The 16671-nt window shown below is 36.7% G+C and overlaps 1 protein-coding gene across 1 annotated transcript in view; it reads right to left on the reverse strand.

Moving 5' to 3' along the window:
* Positions 1 to 16671, reverse strand: part of sfl (N-deacetylase and N-sulfotransferase sfl) — a 65596-nt gene that overhangs the window by 22382 nt on the left and 26543 nt on the right. Inside the window, exon 3 of the mRNA XM_017173315.3 lies at positions 9007 to 10127. Coding sequence (XP_017028804.1) covers positions 9007 to 9680 — 674 coding nt within the window. The 5' untranslated portion in view covers positions 9681 to 10127. The remainder of the gene's footprint in view (positions 1 to 9006; positions 10128 to 16671) is intronic.

Genomic DNA, 16671 nt, shown 5'->3' on the forward strand with positions numbered 1-16671 from the left:
TATGCGAATTTCGTGTGAACTAACGAAATATATATTATTTTTAGGGAGAAACACCTAGAAATAAAATATGTGTAATTCAACAGAAAGTTTGCCAAAGCCTCCGATTTCAGTTTTTCATTTAGTTTACTGACGCAGTCAACTGCAATTAATTCGCTTTTCGGATATGGTAATAAATGTTGTTTTAATTAAATCCTCACTGTTTTGTTTAAATATAATTACAATGATTGTTGTATGTATGGCAATCAGTTTCTATTGTCTTTAGTTAAATTGGTAAAAGTTGTTATGTTAGTTATTCATAAATCTTTAATTAACTTGGGGAATTAAAAGGGAAAAAATGCAATCTATGGAGGGTTTTGTTATTCAGTTTGGAGTAATAAATAAAATGCTTTACAAAAGGTATTATTTATTGTAAATTAAATTGAATTTCTGTATTTTTAATACTTGGTGAAAAACAAGAAATATATTGCCAAGACTATTTTTAATAAAAATCCTTACCATTGAGGTTTTTAAAAAACATTTTATTTAAATTACTTCTTTGTTTTCTTGTTTAAAACTATTTATAGATTTTTCTTAAATATAAAACTCCAACTTTAAATCACAGATAAAATTCTAGCTAATTACCCTAACTAATTACCCCTTAAAAACTTCATTTATAACTTTTCAGATCAAATTTTGATCCTTTGAGGACTGCTCCTCTCCCTTTTACTGACTTTTATTCATCTCTTCAACTGGGTAAAAGTAAAAAAGTAAGTTTTGCTGCTACCTTGGCAACCTTTACAGAACGTTTTCATAGTTGATCAGCAAAAAAAAGGGAACAGAAAGAAGGACACAACTTTTGTGATGCCCAAAGCTCGAGTCCTGGGCCGCTCCTGATGAAGAAATTCTGCCCCGCCGGCTCAGCCTTCTTGTTTGCATTTCGTGCAACATTTGCGAGGCAGGCAACCTGTTCTGTGCCCGTTCGCTCGTTCGTTTTTCCTGGCCTCAGTTTCGCTGATTTATTTGTACACAGCACAAAATTTCCGTTTCCGCTGGCTAAGAAGTGGGCGTGTCCCCCGAAAAAGAGCAGGGTGGAGACTGAGGCGGAGGCGGTGGCGGAGACGGGGGAGGCGTGGTCGAAGGGCCATAGTTTCGTCTTTTGTGCTGCATAAATTAGGCAACAAAAAGTCAGTTTATGCATTTGCGACGTGTTATTTATGCGGGCGTGCAACAAACTTGGCAAACTGCTAGCTCCCGCGCAAATGTTGCGCTGTCAACGAAGCTGGGAAAATGTGGGAGACACTTGGAGGAAATTTTAGATAGGAAAAATATTTTTTAAAGAATTTTGGGAGCTTTAAAAAATGTTACACACGAAAATAGGTGATTTTTTATTTCAAAATAAAAGGTTCAACAAGCGTTTTTATTTTAAAAATATTTTTTGATTATATAATGTGTTTTATAAATGAAATATTAAGATATCTAAGCTCCAAAGAACACATACAAAAATATTTGAAATATTTATTTTCTATTCTGCTCAATTTTTCTCAGTGCATGAATGCAGGGCAGGCGAACGCTGACGGCCATGAGCGTGGCCAAGGCTTATTAGTCAAGTTGGAAGACATGACGCGAGGCGGTTTTATTGAATCCGTGAGCGCATAAATTGCAGCATACGTATATAACGTATACGTATACGTTATACGTTAAGCCCCCTCCCCCCGGGGGACTTTAAGGCTTTTCCGCAAGGAACAATAGGAATATGACTCCGGATGCCTCCTCGAACTGGGCAAAGCCAGCGAGCTCAGCTCAGACAATAAATCGTATGTAAAAATTTGTAATAAATTTGCAAAGTAGCAAATGCAGCAGCCGCAAAAGCTGAGAGCTGAGATGCGCTCTCGGCCAACGGGGCGCATACGTAATGTAGATTTTTTCGGTGAAAGAAGCAGAGACCCTGTGAAAAACGGGACAACCACCACGGCAGCAGTAGCAGCAGCAGCAGCAAATGCATAATAAAATGCGAATCTAGCACAAGGATATGTGTAGTGCGCTATATAAAAAGGATATCTGAGGGGACAAAAAGGGAGCGTAAAAAATATATTTAGTTTTCCACCAAAAAAAAGGAGAGCAAAGAAAATGAATAAAGCAAACACCGCAGCAGCGCCAAAAAGGGTGCTGGCCAAATGCAAAAAGCAAACGAAACTTTTTTTTGGGGGAAAAGAAGACAAAGCGGCAGCCACTTAAACAGAAATGGGCCAAAAGCAAACCGAACCAAGCCAAGCCAAGTTGAGCCGGCGAAATGAGCTGGCTGAGTAAACTAAACGCGGCTTCTGGCCAGAAATATCGCCCGGCGATTTGCGGTCGAAGCTTGTCAATGTCAGGCCAAAAGTAAATTAAACTCGAGTGCAGCGAAAACGTTTGCTCTGGTCCCCAGAAACGACTTTAAGAGCAGATTAAGCAATGCAGCGGAAGGGCCATTGTGTTTCGAGTATGAAGGGGATTAATAAAAAAAGAAATTTTATATTAAATTAAAGTTAAAGAGAAGCTTAAATACAAAGGATACGAAGGAAAGTTCTTCTAAAATTCCCAAATATTAATTTTGCTAAGATATGGTCAAGAGGTTGAAGTCCTTATGAGGCTTTTCCCTGAAAACTGAATTAATCGAACTCTGAATGTAATTTTCTACTTGTTATCGGTTTACGGATGGCACAAAATAGCAAAATGTATATAATATATTTAACGGTAAAGGTAATATTATTTATCGATATTTTAAAGTTGTAAGATGTTTTATGCTAGTCACATCTACTATTAATGTAAATTAAGTGGACTTCAGTCTGCAAAAATTATTGATCAAATCATCGATGATATATCGATAATATATTGATGATATATCGATGATATATACAATATTATATAAAATCTTTAAGATGCAGGATTTTTTATGACACTCACTTCTACGATTAATGTAAATTAAGTTGCTTTCAGTTCAGTTCAGTTAAGTTGCTTCAGTTTAAAGAAACATTCACTATTCTAAAAGGTCAAAGATCCATACATTTAATTTCTAGTTTTATTTCCTGCAACATTATAAATAATTACCTCATTTTCAACACCTTCAAAATTAATTGCAATTCAAAGAATATTATTGCTTGCAGTGGAAACGCTTACTCTGCAATAAATTGGCAATGGCAAATTGAATTATTTTACACATCCATTGTGTGTGCCCCGGGGCATTGCGCCTTTTGTTGCAATCGCATATTTTCGAACTCTCGAGCATTAAGAGGATTCCCCCTCCCGACAACTGGGCGGCCACTTAAGAACAATGAGGAAACCCGGGAAATGGGGCGGGGGGAACCGTTGAAAATATGTACTTGAAATAAAGACTCGACATCGGAATATCGACGACTCAACGAGGACTCAACGATTGTGGTCGAAACGTAACGAAAAAATGCGAAGAAAAAAAGTTAATTAAATAAATCAAGCAAGGCAAGTTCAATTGAATTGCAGGCCGGGAAATGAGTGGGAAAATGTCATGAACCATTCGAAGAACAGAGGCCGGAAAAAGGACTCTCCGCCAGGATACTCGGGCCAAATGAACTGTGAACTGGTGTGGGGGGGTGGGGGGAAATGTCAGGGAAAAGTCGGGAAATTGCCAGACGGCGGCGGCGGGTATATGCAAAAGGCGTCCGTTTGTCTGTTTCCCTGTTTGTTTGTAATTGCATTTAAAGCAAATAAATGTATTTATTTATGCATTTCGCAGGGACAACCAGACAAGGATTGGTCAGTGTCCAAAGGAATCCAAGGAATGGAAAAATCGTTGTGCACGCGTTTTCCTTCCACATGGATTTGTGCAAATACGCATATGTAATCGTATTTTAATAACACAGCAGCATCCCCAACTGAATCGAATTGAACCGGCGGCCATTTGTCGTTCCATAATCGCATTTTCAATTAAAATATTTAGTCAATTAATGCACGCAAATGTGAATCACATCACGTATACGTCATGTGCAACGCAAACAAGCAACGAAAACACACACACTGGCACGCAGTTGTTTACGCTTAAATTACTCGACCGACGCGCAGTAATTTATGTGTTGATTATCGACGAAGCATTTGTGCCGTATTTAGTGCAGTTATAACAATTTTAGCTGGAAAAAACAGCAGTCCTCACACACAAACACGCACACATCTAACATCAAATTGCATTTATCGCACTTAACACGCAAAGCAAATAATGTTTCCAAACTAAACACATGGCGGCGAGTGTGTTTTGTACATACAGAAAACGTCTGTATATATATCGTGTTTATTTGGTGACAGGCGTTGTGATTGCACGTCCTGGCAGGCGACAGGATAGTCGCAATCGCAATCGCATTCGCCAGGATAACAGCTGAATAAGCGGCTTGTCAGGCAAATTAGCGAATAAATTGGTCGAGTTTTTTGCAACTAAATTGAAAGTTTAATGGGGATAAAATAAACACATAAACTTTTGTCAGATTAATTGCATTTCAAAAGGTTTTTAAAAGCAAATAAAATTGTTCAGACAAAAGTATGAAGTATAAACAAGGAAGAGTAATAGTTTTAAGTTATAAATAAGGATAAAATATAAGGTATTTTTAACAAATAAATAAAAAAATATTACTTTAAAATGGCTAATCAACCAAAAGCAAAGAGAATGTTATATAAAATAATAATTATAACATTTAAAAAAAAACATGTTTTGTAAAATTTCATTAGATTATATAAGTTTCTACCTTTATTTGTATTTTACCTTTATAAATATCACAAAATATCTGTTAATAAAAGCCAAACAGGACCTGTATTTTATATAAAACATTGTACATTTTCTCTCTGAAAGCTTACTTCAAATATCTACAAACATTTAGCACCTAAAACTCTCCTGTAACCCAATTCTATTTATAAATATATGTATATAGAATTAAAACCTATTTGCAACAGACACTCAATTAAAATGCGGAATTAGGAATTACAAGTTTGTATTAAAAATGCATGTAAATTGGTCCATTTTTACAGGGAATTTTGTCAGGTTTTGCATTACAAATCAATTATTGTCGGCGTGTCAGGAGGGGGGAAACCCATCTCCATTCCCATTCCCCTATCTGTCAGTCACTCAGTCTGTGTTTCATGCAAATCACGTACGTTTGCATTTTGTCAAAATGCGTTTTGCACCTACAAGAGCAGCAAAAACAAATGCATAAATGCACAGTGCACTGTGGGTGAGTGTGTGTTGCGTGTAGGGTGTGTGTGCGAGTGCAAATAATGACAGACAGCATAAACAAACACGCACATCGGATCCTGGATGGCGTCTATGGCCACAGGGGCAACCACAGGGTAGCATCAGAGACGGAAGAGGAGACGGAAGCCAGGATGCAGGACACACCCACGCACACACACTCGACTAACGCTTTAAACTTGGCACGTCACTTGTTTCCGCATTTTGCACGTAAAGGAGAGTCGGCCATAAGAAGTACGATAAATACACGCAAAAAAAAATTATAGTGTTTGTGATGAAAAAAAATAAAAAAATGTAAAAAATTTATATATTAAAAAAATTTTAATATTAAAAAAATTTAAAAATTAAAAAACTTTAATATTAAAAAAAATTTAAATATTAAAAAATTTAAATGTAAAAAAAAATTAAATATTAAAAAATTTAAATATTTTAAAATATAAAAATGTAAATAAAAAAAAACAGTTTAAAACGGTTTGAATTTCTTTTAAAATCACTCTTAAATACTTATGAAATTCATTTAAATATAATAAATAAAGTTTTTAATTAAAAATTGCAAAATGACAGTCACAAAAAATATTTAGAAAAAAGTAAATCAATGAAAATCATTTGTATTATGTTGTAAATATATTAATAGTAATTAATAATACTAAAGAAAAGGCTTTACTAAAAATAAATTTATTAAAAAACAAGAAAAGAAACTAACTTCGGGAGGCCGAAATTTGTATACCCTTGCTGTTTGCCATAGGATCGGTATCGGTCATTCAATCAAAAATCTATCATAACTAAGCCAAAAAAGTATCAAATTCAATTCTGAAAGCTTTCCTGTGCTAGTTTTTTCAAGGGTAACGAAACTGCATACTAAATTTCACATTTTAAGACAGCAAAATTTTTGCCAAATTCTTCTTTGACAATTGAACCTGAATAAGACCTCAAAAATAAAAAAAAAAAATAAAAAAAATTGGTTTTCTGCTAAAACTTGGCTAGATCGACTCAGCTTTTTGTGCTGATCAAGAATAAATATGATTTATAGGGTCGGATATAACTCCTTCACTATGAAACACACTTTTGACTAAAATTATAAAACCCTGCAAGGGTATAAAAATGTATTACATTTTAAATATTTATACTTTTTCCCACTACGTTTTTTTCAGTGTCTTTGCCCTGCAACTCACGCACACACACACTTGAACTCTGGCCATACGCATGCAACAATCATGGAGTCAGGCCATCTGAATTCATTAAAATTTAGCATACGCACACAGACATACACACACACACACACATGTAGAGTATGTGCCGTATGCCTCATGCAATTACTACAATATGGCCAGTCCTTTTTCCTCCTGATTGATGGTAACCCACTTAGCCAACTAATGAACTTTGCCACAGTCTTGAGCCCGTAAATTAAATTTCAAGTGCCCTGGACCAGGGTAAATATTTAATAATCAACTGGCATTTGGAAAATGTAAATAACATTTGCGCTTTGGTCAGGGATAAGAATTCCAGGATCCTTGTTTTAGCTGTAGTTGTTGTTAATATTTGCGTTATGCTAGCGTGTTGGAGAGCAAGAAGTAAAATTCTTGAAAAAATAAGGGAAAAAAACGCACCTCTCCCAGGTAACAAACTCCTGCAGCAATCTTTGCCGGCAAACCGTTGATGAAAGTAATCAAAAACTTCGCTGGCTGTTTGTGCAACTACTGCAGATGAGAGAGGGGTAGGGGAAAGGGAAAGGGGCGAAAAATGGTTTCGGTAGAACTGTTTGTAAACCATAATTGCGCGCAAAAGTAGCAAACAGCCAGGTGAACCAAATAACTGTTTCTCTCGCTGCCAGCTAAAAATTTCATGGGAAAAATTTAATATACACCCTCTACGAAAAAAAACCAAAACGTAAAATGTACAGAGAAAATAATTAAGCAAGATTTATTGACATAAAAGTCGCACAATTAAGATCAGCAAAAAAAAAAAAAAACTGGGAATAAATTACACTGAAGAATAGAAAATAATATAATATATAATATAATGTTGGAGCCAGATTTGTATAGATTTTGTTTTTGTGCTACTAAAAAATCTAAAAAAAAATATAATAATAACGAATCTAAAGGCTGGGTTATTGTGCCTAAAGATCTGTTTTTATAACACTCAAAGTCCTTCTCTAAAAATCTCAATAAATGCTCAAAACCTAGCGATAAAATTTACTCTTTCTTTTTATTTCAATAATATTTTTTCAAGTCAACAAATTAGAAAATTCTTATATTAAACTTTACAAATAATTTAAATAAAATTTAACTAGAAAAATAATAAAATAACTATTTTCTTCTGGTGCAAAACGTAAAAATGTTGAACTCGCGCACAATAATCACCAAAAAGAACATACTGCAAATACTGGTGCGAACAGCCAGCGAGAATGCTTCTTTAGTTACGCCGCGCACAATTATGAGCAATATTTTCCTGGGCGTTTCACATTTCCCCTCTTGTTCGAGGACCCACTTGGGCTGGGCACGAACCCAAGCCAACCCTATGCTCATAACCGTCGAAATGGCAGGCACCAAATGAGTTTTATTCTCGAGTATGTCATAGAAGCTGGAGCGGGAGAAGCCGAAAAAGAAAAACCCAGATGCTGGGGTTTTTCTTTGAGAGCTTGAGAGCAGGAGCAGCGGCATGAAGCCAACCAAAAAGGTGTTGAACTGAACTCAAGCAAAAGGGGAACTCTTGTCGAAGGGCATTGGAAATGGTTAAGAATGAAACTTTTTTGTCGTTGGTGCAAAAGAATCGCTTGATGATTTGGCGAAAAGGTTGTTAAAGGGTTGGTAAAACTTTCCCCTAAAAAAATAGAATGGCTCAAAACTTTGAGAAGCGCATAGAAGGCATTAAAATTTTAGTGGTAGTTTTCCCCTTGGAAAAAAACTCTGATTGAAAACGCTCTTAAATCGTTACCGCGTTACATGACTTTCCGCTTACTAGAAAAAAGTGAAAAGGGGTTTTCCCTTTCCCTTCTTTCCTCTTTCTCTCACACACACATAAATATTTTCCAATTTATTTTCGCTCCTTTACATCCCATTTTTTGGCACGCCACACACCTGTTTTAATTTAATTTCCAGCATATTGAAAACAATCCCTCTGCCCGTGTTCTCGTAAACCACTTGAAAATGGACCGAACGGGGGGGAAAAAAAATCCAATCAAACATGGCACACAACAAAAGCTTCCCACATTCATGGTGAAACAAAAAATGTGAGGAGCACTGAGCAGACATAAAGTGCATTTTGGCCAGAGACGCCACTTGAGCACAATAAAAATTCGCTTAAATTCTTCAAAAAATATGAAAAATGATTGAAGGAGACTTTGAAATCAAAAAGTAAAGAAAATAATTGATTTTTGATTTGAAATCTCAACAAATTCAGTCTAAAAATATGTTAAAAAAAATTATTTTTTACTTTAAAAATATGCCAGACTTTTGGGCAACATTTCACAGATTAAAACTTTAATTTATGTTAACTTTGCCTTTACTTTTAATGTAAAAAAGTAAAGTAAGAGATTTTAAATGTCTAAAATGTTTGGCCAAAAGTATGCTACAATAATTTACATAATTTAAAGCCTCCTATTTAAAATACCTAAAGTAAGTCATCACTTTAGGCACATTTTAGAAACGTTTCCACCGGAAAAAAACCCACCCAAAACCTCTAATTTTCAACCAATTTCCGTTGGCAATCAAAGGGAAATTGACCAACCAAAGCTGGACTCACTGATTCATTTTAATTTCAACTACGGCACTACGAGTACTCACCCATTAAACATGCCCGTATCGACGTAATGCGTATAGTAGAAAATGCTAACCACCGTAATGGCCAGCAGGGCGAGGACACAGCGCCGCACGTTGATGCCAAAGCAGCGACGAGCAATTAAATTACAACAATGGCACATCCATCCGGTGGACTCTGAGCTGGAGCCACCACTACCACCTGCCAGGTGGCAACTGCTAGTGCTGCTGCTGCCGGTCATGCCAATTGCCGTTGATGATGACGAGGAGGTAGGTGAAGCAATGCCCGTGAACTCCAGGCTGATACTTCCATTGCCATTCCCATGACCGCTGCTCGTTCCCCTACCATTCGATTTTCCCTTGTACGTGACAATGCCGTTGGTGGCGGCGGCGGCGGCGACATCGTCCTCCTGAGGCAGCAGCATTGTGCGATCTGTGATGGCATGACCATTGCCGAAATGCTTATTGAAATGGGTAAAGTCCTTGCCCGAATTCGTACTGGCATCGCCGTATACCGCAGCTTCCGCTGAAGGCTTTGCATTCGCATCCGCATCCGTTTGGGTTCCGGTCACGGACGTTCCAAATTGCAACTGCGGCTGCTTAATGAGTTTTTCATATTTGCGATTTGCATTGTTATTATGTTGGATGCTTGCTGATATTGTCATATTGTTGCGGTGGTTATATATCTGCCCTATTTTCATGTATATATATGTAGTAATTCCCCCGGCGATATGTCGTGTGATATTGACTAAGTAGAACTTAAAAAACAAAAATTAAAATAAAAAACACTCGCGCTTTTTTCACTATGGCACTTGATTTCGCTGCATCAATGTTTACAGTGCGATTGCCCAATAAGTTCTATAAATATTTTCGGGTATTCTTTTTGCCCGTCTCTGTTTCGCATAAATCTTGTTTTCATAATAATATTTCAGATTCGGTTCGTTTAGTTTGTTTACTTTTCATTTCGCCATTTGATATGTTTCCAAATTTTCAAGTATTCATTTTGTTGGGCCATTGTCGTTGCTGCTGCGGCTCGTCCAACTCCAAACTGGCCATTATCAGTCATGTATTGTGGGGGGGACCCAGTTTCCGACTGTCCACTCGCAATCAGACATTGACCGCCTTCGTCCCAGTGGGTTGTCCCTTATCTGAAATCCAAACAAAATAGAAAACATTGTAAGTAAGTAGTTTGTCTTCGGTGAATAGTAAACAGTGGGGTTTCTTCTAGATTCTAAAGAGGTATTGTGAGGTGGAAAAAGTGTCTTTATTGGTAAGAGAAATTGTATATCTTTTCTTTACTTATAAGCCTTTTAATCTTATCTGTGTGACAATTAGTTTTTCAAAGAATTAGATTAAGCAAACAAAGGTAAATCAATGGGCTTTGATTAAGATAAATTTGTTTATTAAAGAATATGTATTTTTAATTGGAAATAAGTTGGATTCTTAGCATGCAACACCTCTATAAGAAGCATTTTAAACAATTACAAGAACAAATAAATATTAGTCATATGGGTCAAGAGATACTTCTGGTCATATATATATGAATACCAACGTTAATTACAAAGGACATATAATTAACAATAAATTAAGAACCTCACATGAACATACACATACATGATACAAAACAACCACACACCATTTTTGGCCTTGTTTGACACTAGCTTAAAGTCAGAACCAGTTGGGAATTATAGGATTTTAAAAAGGCGCCTCAAGAAATGCTTTAATGAATTAATTATTATTATTATTTATTTTCTTTTGATTTAATTATTATTATTTAAATCATGACTTAACAAAAAAATCTATGTAAATAAAAATTAATGAAATCAATATGTATCTTCCTAATGATTAAACATTAATACAAATTACAAACATTTACCCTTTCCCTCCTCAAATTTCAATTTTCAATTTGCTTTGGCGGCACCTATCCACCCTTTTTTCAATTATGTGTGTCACATTTTATCGATGATAATCGCTTTCCGAGGGAAAACTAATTGATGATGACATTTCGGTGTGGCGCCTCTTTATTTATTTGGAAAATAGTGCTGCCTAAGCGTTGGGTTACAAGAATATGCGGTGTGGGTAACACAACTTACTACCGAAAACTTGTCAACTTGTTTGCGCGGGCTCCTCAAATGGAATGTAAACAAAGTGCTAAGGAAGCCACAAATAAAGCGACAAATTGCCAAAGCCGCAAACGGCAATTCCCCCAAATAATATAGATAGAGATACGAATGTATCTCGAGGTCTGTGAGTGTGTATATTTTGGCCATTAAGTGCATATGCGTGCCGCAGTTTACAAAGGTCTTAATGGGCATACATGGGACAGGGACACTCCCAGTCATGATTTGGGGGTACAGTGTGTTCCAGTGTTTGGTTTAATTGGAAATTCTTTCCGAAAAAAAAGACAAAATAATAAAGACAACATACTTTGGGGCGCTTTATGGCCCACCAAAATGAGTCAATAATGAGTTTTAGATGGCCAACGATGTTTGTCATGATGTTATGTCCCCCGATAAACATACTCGAACATGTGTTCCCCGATAAAAACGTATTTACTTGGGATGCAGAGGGTGTGGATTCGAGTGGAATTAAGGAGTAGCTTTAAGGGATGTGCAGGAAAACTAGGGGGAATGAGCCATGTCCTTGGGCAACTCGATTTAATTGAATTTATTAGAAGAAAAATATTGCATTAAAAAGTCAGTCAAGAGGGAAATTAAAGATAAACAAACCTTTAGTTCGTGGTTTTTCAAAGCTTACAACTCACAAAAGGCATATTATAATCATTAAGATGCATAACGGCACAAGGATTTTCGAGAGCAAGAGTTCCATCTTTAGCAGAACATTTGAATCTCGTTACTCATCTTAAAGCTTACATTATCTTTGCTTACACTTTTATTATTATTCTTAACAAACTTAATACCTCATCTTAAACCCATTGATCATTTTAACCCTCATGAAAAATTCAATAAACCCTCAACTATTTAGAAGAAAATCTTGGCGTGTGAAAGAGTTTTCGTTGGCAAAAAAAGGGGGAAAGTCAATTCCTTTCACTTGTGCATAGTTTTTCAATTTATCCCTTCTTTCCTCTTAACTTCGAACTCCAGTTTAGTTCATAAGCAAACCGCTTGCCCTCTTTTCTTCTCTACAGGAAGCACTTGGAGCAATTTATAAACTGGATTCCTTTGGAAAATGCGAGGGTTCCGCCATACATACAACATCGCTGGCATTCCTTGCCCTTGTTTTCCTCTGCATGTTACAAATTTATCATTAAAATGTCAAAACTTAAATTGATTCAAAAAGTTTAGAAGAGCAGCAGCAGCGGCAGCAGCAGCAGTGACAATGCTGCCACGCCCCCATGCTACTGTTGGAAAACTCAGGCCAGGAGCCAGGAAAAGAAAGAAAAAGTTTACGCGCGCCGGCTTTCGGTTTTCCTTCGCTTTTACTTTAAGGCGAGAAAAACTTTGGGACGCTTCTTCGTTAGGCAAACTTGTTTAATTTCCTCTTCAATTGCCCAAGAAACCAAGCGAGACAAACCAAAAGTTGTCCTGCCCCCAAGTCTATCCGAGAATCTTTCCCTTTTTTTTTGGGTTTTCCTTCTCTCAGGGTTATTTTTTCTAAAGTTTTTACATTCAATTGTTGTTTTGTTAGCTGATGATTTGCTTTACTCAGAGAGGCTCAAGGTTTTACTTGGAAGATATAACCTTAACTCTACTAAGAGCTAAGGAAGATCTGGAGAGAAGAGAAAATAGAAGTGAATTGGTAATACTCGGGAAGAAAGTATTACTTTAAAATGTTGAATTCTTTAGTATAAATATTTAAGTTAAAAAGTTTTAGGGAAAGTAATACTTTTTCAAACTTTAATAAATTAAATTTCACTTTAATATATTTTTCCCACTATATTTTCTCTGTAAAACTTCCTCAAGCTACTTATGTTTTTGATTCATGCTGAGAATTTGTTTCCTTCTTAAGAGTCTTGTGCCATGTCATGTTTCCCACAGTTTATCCGAATTAGCTGTGTGAGTTCTTCAAAAGTGTTTTATGTTTACTTTGAATTCATTGTGCATTTGGGAAGGGCTCCAAAAGTTTTCACACTTTTTCCAATGCATATATTTTCCCTCTCTCTTGAAAAACGTTTTTCAAAACTATTTATTTTACGATACATTTTGTTTACATTCCGCGGAGGTGGAGTCTGCGATGCGATGCGAGGCTCCCCCAGCAGCATATTTTCCCTAAATTGCATTGAGGCGTGTGCTGCAGCACACAGAAGGAACAACAGCAGCAGCATCAGTGAGGCAACATCAGCAGCACAATGAAGGGCACCCCTGAGGTGCCACCTCCGCCCCAGAACCACCCTCCGGCCTTCACCCCCCGCTGCTGCTGCTGCTGACTGGTTGGCTATGGTGCCCGCCTTTTGTGCTGGCCATTTATCAGTCAGCGAATGTTTGCTGCTGCTTTGTCTTTCCCTTTTCATTGTTGTATTTCGAATTTTTGTTTTTATTTAGTTTATCCTTCAACTACAGCGATCAAGGGTATATTATCGATGCAGAAACTCATTTTTACCTGAAATAAATTATTTCCTTTAATAAAGCCAATTCTGGCTTAACATAAAAAACCTATATTACTATAAAATTCACAAAAAACAGCTCAAAGCGAGCTACTTTGGTAGCCTTTGCATAATATTTTCTCTACTGAAAAGTAGGAAAAACAACAAAGCCATCAAAAAAATGTGAAAACTTTTTTGGCCAACAAAAAACCAGGTATTTTATGATCGAAACCCTCTGCTATATGCATACACACATGCCCAGTTTTTTCCCCTTTATTTTATTGTTAGTTTTTCGCGCATTCATGACCCAGGCTGTCAGGGAGAGCCCCAAACATATTGATAATCGTTTTCAATTTGTGTGCCAACAACAACAAAAAATCAATTGTCTTTAGTAAATTGAATGCAGCTACAATACAACATAAAACAAACGTTGGGGTGGGGAGTCTGGAGTCTGGACAAATGACTTTGGCTTTAAACCACTGACAGGCCAACAACAACGACGGCAAGACCTCAAGTCTCTGAAATCTCCAGTTTCTGTTTCTGTCTGGTTATTATTTTGACTGATGAATGTGACTTTTGCGTTTCCATTACACACACACAGCACAGCACAGAGTCGCCAGAGTGGCCATGCCTGATTGCCTTTTCCGTGTGGATTTCTCCCCTTTTTCTTTCCACATTTCCCTGCCAGATGATGATGATGCGTGGGCCTCGCACCCCAACTCCTTGACTGCCCGAAAAGAAAATCTTATGTGGAAACCTATAAACAAATTTGTATCTTAATGAGTTTTTCACACTTTAGCGCCTTCCCTGGTATTTCTGTTTATGTGGCTTTTGTCTTGAAATTTCCAGCGTCTAATGTTCATTCAATGTTCTCTCTCTCGACGTGTGTTTGTCTCTTCATTATTAATGTCTATATAATGTCTATTATTATTATTAAATTGACACATTCTGTATATATTTGAGGTTTGTTCTTAGATTTCTTGGCTTTTGTTAAGGTTCTAACAGATTAATTGCCTTGACTTGGGAGTGATTTTGAGGCTTTCCTTTGTTTATAACTCAATTTCCTTGATTCCCACACTTTTTCCCCACACTCTGCAAATGTCAAATGTCACCGAAGTGGCTCCTAAGTGTTTTCACCCCCCTCTGAAACTTTTCCCCCTAATTGTTTTAGCTTAGCTGGTTTTCCTTTTTTCTGTCAATTATCCATGTACATTTGCCTAATGGTTTTTCATATATTTTTCTCTTCTCTTTTTTGATTTCTTTTCACTTGGCCTTTAACTTTTCTGCTGACAATTTTCATTGGCCAGTGGAAAACTCTCTCAAGTGGGCTTATAAAATCATAAAACATTTATATCTTTCCCACACACTAAAGGCAACCACTCTTGGCTATATGTTCCATGTTTTTATTGCTTAATTAGAAGAAATTAGCAAAACATTGAAATGCACTTTGTGCCGAGAAGAAACACAAATGGAAACAGAAAGCAGAAACGACCAAGTTGTATATAAATTGACAATTTATTTGATTTAACTTTGTGCAGCCACAAAATCGTTGGAAACTTTGAATTGCAGGGCAAGGAAGTTTACTATGGATTTATAATTGAAATGTTTACTTTGTATAAGCTTTTAAAATTTAATTAAATTTGTTTCTGCTAACCTTTATCCTGTGGTTTATTTATTCACAATTTAAAAGTCATATTTAACTCTTGAAATATTATGAATATTATGATTTTTCCAAGCGTTCAAGGCGACACTTGCCATGTGTTCATTTGTACATATTTCGTGCTGATTTAAGCCTCGAGCTGCCTTTGGGCCAGAAAAAGGGGAAAAACTGAAGGGGCCAAGGAGGCGGCAGGTGGCCTAACAGTCAGACTGACTGACCTAGTTTTTCAGTCTAAAAATATCTACTCTCAGGCACCAATAAAATGCCAGTCCAAAGTGTTTGAATGTATTTTACATCACTTTGATTTTTATTTCAATTTGCTGAACGGAGAGGGGCAAGTTTAGAGGGGTCAGGAGACGACGACCAACGACGAGATCTCGATTCGAGGGCTTCAAGTGGCGAACACTTGAGGCTCCCGAGGCTCTGGTGAGCAATTTGCACAATTGAAAAACTGTTTGCCCAGCGCTCCTAGTCTCCTACTAATGAGGGTTTGCTCCTCTCGCTGGGGAAATGCTCGATTTTTTTCTATTTTCGGTAGCTGCTGCAGTCTCTGGATATGTGCAATGCATATAAATTATTCTCACTCAATTCTGTTGAGTTTTCTCAGGGGAAAATATAGAAATGTATATATATTTTGTACTCTCTAAAGACCTAATTAAATATAAATATATCTATGAAGGCGGGAAATAGCTGGGAATATTATTTAAAAAATTATAAAGATGTGCCGAAAGTGAGAGAGATTGAAGACAAGGTACTTTTAGAAGATGTTTTTTATATTTGGACACATTTTTGTGGTCAATAAGTCATTAATATCTATCCTCTTTAAATATAAATATATCTTTGAAGGCGAGAAATAGCTGGGAATATTATTTAAAAAATTGTGAAGTAAAGGCATTATTGTGAAATAATTATTTTAGGTTTCAACACACTCAAATAATTCTGTAAAAAGCAATATTCTTATATTTAGTGTATATCCTTCTTAAATGTATACAAAAAACAACTCCTTATATTATTTATACCCTTAAAATTCTACGAGTCACTTTCTGTCCTCCTCCATATATATCCTCTGTAATCACTTCTTTGTGGGTCAGATATGAAAGTAACATGAGTAAACATTCTGCTGAGCCTCTCGTAAAACTTTCGCAGTGGCAAGAGCAACCAATAACAAGTCAAAACCAGTTACACGCCCGGTCAATTACACAAAGAACCGACAAGCAGAACCAAAAACGAGGGAAAACAACAGGCAAGGAAACACCAACGCAATGTTATACAGCACAACGGGCACCGTCGTCATCGTCGTCTGGCTGCTTATGACTTGCACTACCAATTTTTGAATCCCCAAACCCCCAGTAAAAGCCCCTGTAAAAACCACCGTCAAAACTGCCTCCGCTTGTCTGCAATTTGAGGCTTTACTGTCACTCACTTTGGCTCAAACCGAAAGGCGGCAGCACAGAACTGCGTGGGCCACCTCCGAAACCCACGCTGAAAT

This window comes from Drosophila kikkawai, chromosome 3L (assembly GCF_030179895.1).
Source record: "Drosophila kikkawai strain 14028-0561.14 chromosome 3L, DkikHiC1v2, whole genome shotgun sequence".
Taxonomy (NCBI): Eukaryota; Metazoa; Arthropoda; class Insecta; order Diptera; family Drosophilidae; genus Drosophila; species Drosophila kikkawai.